The 4701-nt window shown below is 65.7% G+C and overlaps 1 protein-coding gene across 1 annotated transcript; it reads right to left on the bottom strand.

Moving 5' to 3' along the window:
* Positions 1-6: 6 nt before the first annotated feature.
* Positions 7-1370, bottom strand: CLDN3 (claudin 3). Its single transcript, XM_085308405.1, has one exon. It carries the CDS (start codon positions 1236-1238, stop codon positions 594-596), a length of 645 nt encoding a protein of 214 aa, XP_085164531.1. The 5' UTR covers positions 1239-1370; the 3' UTR covers positions 7-593.
* Positions 1371-4701: the final 3331 nt, after the last annotated feature.

Below are 4701 nucleotides of genomic sequence, written 5' to 3' on the forward strand. Positions count from 1 at the left end.
GGCCACGATGGGCGCAGCTGGGGCCAGCTCAGAGCTCCCCGGGGCTGCCCTGTCCCCACGTCCTGCCCTGTGCCCGCAAATGGAGTAGGGCAAGGGAAGCCTTAGCACCCTCTCATCTTCGGATAACCCCCCCAGGGTGCTGGGGGAATTAGCCCTGGCAAAGGGCCGAGGGCCGGGCACCACCCTCCCTCCCAGTCCAGCTCAGCCCCTGTGCCCCCCACGCACCCCGAGCCCCCGCCGGGGCACCAGTCACAGCTACGGTGAAGGCATCGTCTCGCTTGGAGGAACACGTCCTCCGGGGCCTCGGGAGAGAGGAGCCCTGGCTGTCCGGCGAAGGGGTTTCCTCGCCGCTGCGGTGCAAGAGGTCAAAGAGAAAACTCCGCTGGATGGAAACACAAGTCCGAACTAAGGTGGCCGGTCCCCTCACCAGAGCCCTGCGAGCCAGGCAGCTGCGTTCCTCCTCTGCCCCGTGCCGGGAAGGAGGGTGAGCACGGGAAGGCAGCGCTGCGGGATGGAGAGCAGCCGGAGAGGTGGCAGCCAGCAGGCTCGGGCAGGCGGAGGGGAGCGGGGAGGGCGAGGGGCTGCCCAGCTCCTCACACATAGTTCCTCTTGTCGTAGCTGGTCACGGCGGAGCGCGGGGCGGAATAGGCCACCTTGCTGGGCGCGTACCTCTCGTCTTTGGGGGGGCAAGAGCAGCAGAGGAGAGACCCCCCAAAGAGCAGGAGCGCGGCTGCCGCCCAGCCCACGTAGAGAGATGTGCCCAGCTCCCGCTTCTGAGGGTCGAGCACCAGCGGGTTGTAGAAATCCCGGATGATGGTGTTGGCTGACCAGGAGACGGGGATGAGGGTCATGATGCCAGAGAGAAGGAAGATGACACCGGAGACGATGGTGATCTTGGCCTTGGTCGTCTCATCCTCCACGCAGCKGGTGCACTGCGCTCCCACGATGGCGACCATCAAGCCCAGCACGGCCAGCACGATGGCCACAACAAGGAGGGCGCGGGCGGCCTGCAGGTCCTGGGGCAGCGCCAGCATGGAGTCGTACACCTTGCACTGCATCTGCCCCGTGCTCTGCACCACGCAGTTCATCCACAGCCCTTCCCAGATGATCTGGGCCGTCACGATGTTGTTGCCGATGAAGGCCGTCACCCGCCACATGGGCAGCGCGCAGCAGATGATGCTGCACAGCCAGCCCAGCACGGACAGGGCCACCCCCCCGATCTCCAGCCCCATAGACATGGTGTCCGGCTCCGAGCGCGCTCCGAGGCGATGGCAGAGAGGAATCGGCTGGCCGGTACACTCCACCCCCCGGGGCTTCTTCACCGCTGCGCAGCCTGCGGGAGATCAGCTTACACCTGGGTGCACCTGCGCTTCTACCCGCGCTTATAAGAGCCGGCGGAGCCGGGGCTGGGCTGCATTACCTCAGCGCCCGCGTGGGGTGGGGTTTCGCCGCTGGACGCTCCTTTTCACTGGCTCTTTTGCCAGTATCCCACACCCTCCCCTTTGTTTGCAGAGATGGCGTYGGTGCAGGAGAAGGAGGCGAAGAGGTCACCTGCGATGGCCACCGGTGGGGCCGCTTGCCAGCTGGGATGCCCGGGACGCCGCAGGCCCTGCCAGGCTCCGAGCGGGGGATCCGGGGCTGGATGGGGCCCAGCCTGCAGACCAAAGCAAGGATGCTCCGGGGCCATGCCGGGAAAGCCCACCTCGTCAGCCCCGGTGCCAAAGAGCAGCACGCGGCAGGAACCGCCTGCTGTGCTCCTGCATCGGCCACCCGCCAGCCGGACCCCGTGCACTCGCCCTGTGCCCGACAGACAGCCCCCGGCCCGCCGGGGAAGCCCATCGCCGCCTCTGCACCGCCAAAACCCTCTGCCAGGCCCTGGGAAGAGGCCAAAAAGGCAGCTCTCGGCTCCAGCATGGCAGGGCTCTGGCRGTCCCTCGGCTGCGTGCTGCTCCGGGGCCTTGCAAGCACGCGGGAGCTGCCCAAGCGCAGCCCRGGAAAGCCGTGACCGGGAGCTCTGCCGGGGCAGGAGCGCGGCCCGGGGCTCTCCAAGTGGGGCAGTGGAGCAGGAGCGTGGGCTGGGGGGAACCCTCATTATCGCAGCAGGCCTGGCCACTCYGGCGGCGAGGCTGTAGGTCACAGTTTGTTTTATTTCTGTAACTCTTTATCAGATCTCACGTTTAACATACTGTCCAAAAGGAAGGCAGTTTATTTAAGATTACAGCCTTGTCGGCTTTTTTATCCACTCCGCGATTGCTCCTTATCGGCCCATGGCCCAGCAAACGCCGGGAACACTCAGGCACCTTTGCATTGCTGTGCAAAGTGCAGCGTGAGTTTGCTTCGCGGCTGCGAGCTCTGCTCGCGGAGGGCGATAGCCCCGAAGGGCTCTGCACCGCGGCCCCCTCGGAGAGACCGAGGTCTCCCTCTCTGCCTCTCCGAGCCGCGCTTTCTCCGGCCTCCCGCCGCGGGAGACGCGGGGCACGCCGAACCTCGCGCGCGGGTGCGTCCACGGGGATCCCCGGCCAGGCAGCGAATRGCTTTGCTCATCCTGCTCGAATGTTTTGTCCTTGAGTTTAGAGGAAGCAGATAGTGCACGTAATTGCTCCGGGAGCGTCACCCCTGCGAACCCGCTGGCTTCGACGGTGTGGCAGGCCGCGAAGGAAAAACAACAGCGTGTGCTAGGAAGGCTGGCGGGGCGCTGAGTTCGAGTCCCCCGCCGCCGAGCCACGTGCAAAGCCCGGCACTGCGCGGTGGGGGGACCGCCTGGCGCCCACCTCCGCCTGGAGACCGAGCCGGGCCCCGAGGTGGGGGCCTTGCTGGGCCGCGGGGCGTACGCGTCTCCCCACGGCCCGGCCTCTGGGGAGGAGGAGCGGGGTGCCTGCGCCCCGGCGCCGGGTCCCGGCTGTGGCCGTGCCCTCCGGGTGCGGGCAGCTCCCTCTTGGCCTCCGGACACGCACAGTTGCATCTTGGGCCAGGTATTTGCAGCTCCCCCCTCCCCAGGAATGTGCTCGCCGGCTCCATCCCCCTCCGCGAGCAGCAGGACACGCCGAGCTGGTGCCCGCAGGCTTGCTCTGGCCTGTCTCCTGGCTTCTCAAAAGCCTCCCCTACAACTTATTAACTACGCGAGTGTGCGGCGCTCGGCGGGCTCCTGGCAGCCGGTCCCGCAGCCTGAGTGCTCCCGGCACGGGGGGATGAGGCTCCCCGCCAGGGACAACGGGGCAGCTCTTGGCGTGCGCCCAGCCACCCGCTGGGTTGCTCCGCGGCACCCCGCGGCACCCCGCGGCACGCCGGCGTCTGCGCCAATCTCTGCTCCCCACCCCCCAGCAACCCGCCACCCTGCAGCCCGCTCGGTTGGTCTCTGGCACCCCACAGCACCCACCTTGTGCACGCACAGAGGTGCAGGCACACACACACACGTGCACGTATTCACAAATGTATGTGCACGCGTGCACACACACACACGTGCACACTCACATCCTTCAGGCACCACGCATAGGTACATGTGCAAACGGGGTGCAGACAGGCTCACAGGTGCATGAACACTCACATGATACCCACCTGAAGCACAGGTATGCTTATCACTCAGGCAAGGGTACACACGTGTGCACACATTCACAGATGCACACACTCAAAAACGCACTCATACATGCATCCTGCGGTGCACGTGCTCACAGATGCCTAYGCGCACACACACAAACTCACGCGCACTCCCACAGGCGGGGGTGCACGCACTCACCCAGGTGCACACTCAYGGGTGCACACGCAGTTGCCAGCACAGATGCACACAAGTACATACATACATGGGGGTGCAGATGTGCACAAAGGTGTGCGTGTGCTGGGACACACTCGCGGGTGCAGATACATGCAGGTGCACAGACACGCAGGTGCACAGACAGACAGAGGATGCAGATACACWTGTAACTGCAGATATATGTACACACATACAGAATCACTCCCATACCCCCTCCAGGTACACACACTCGTAAACACCCCACAGGTGTACACGCACATACACACACACAGAGCGTGGCATGGRTATACACGCGCATTTGCACATACACAGGCGCTCGCAGGTAGACACGCTGGTGGAGGTGCACATGCCCAAGCGTGTGCACCAAGAGGTGCACACAGGTGCGCGCACACACACACACACGAACGCACTCCATGGGGGCACATGCAGGTGCGTGCATACGCAGGTGCAAGTGCATGAGCAGGGGCACTAACAGGTGCACACGTACATGCAGCTGCACGGGCACAAGCCGGCGTGCCCGCTGGTGCATTCGCAAACGTGCACAGCGGAGCAGGATGCACGCGTGCATGCGTGCGGGAGCCCAGGCACAAGCAGGGGCCCTTCGCCGTGTGCGCGGGCGGGTGCGCAGGAACGCAGGCTCGCACGTGTGCACGCTGCAGAGGGACGACGGGCGGGCGCGTGCACGGGAGGCCAGCGGCGCGCTCATGGGCGCAGGCTGCTGCGAACGTTCTCCCATGGGGAGGGAGGATGAGCCCTGGGGTAGGGTGTGGGGCTGGGAGAGGTAACCTGGGAGGGGGGTGTGGGGCAGGAGGAGGGGAATAACCGCAAGGGGACATGTGGAGCTGGGGGATAAGACCCGGGAAAGGGGCCCCCGCCGAGCGTCCCCGGCCCTGGGGGCTTCGTTAGCAGCAGGCCGCTGGGACGAGGTGGCGGAGGCGAGTCCAGGCCCTCGC

This window comes from Rhea americana, unplaced genomic scaffold, assembly GCF_003343005.1.
Source record: "Rhea americana isolate MKP2758 unplaced genomic scaffold, rheAme1 scaffold_274, whole genome shotgun sequence".
Lineage (NCBI taxonomy): Eukaryota > Metazoa > Chordata > Aves > Rheiformes > Rheidae > Rhea > Rhea americana.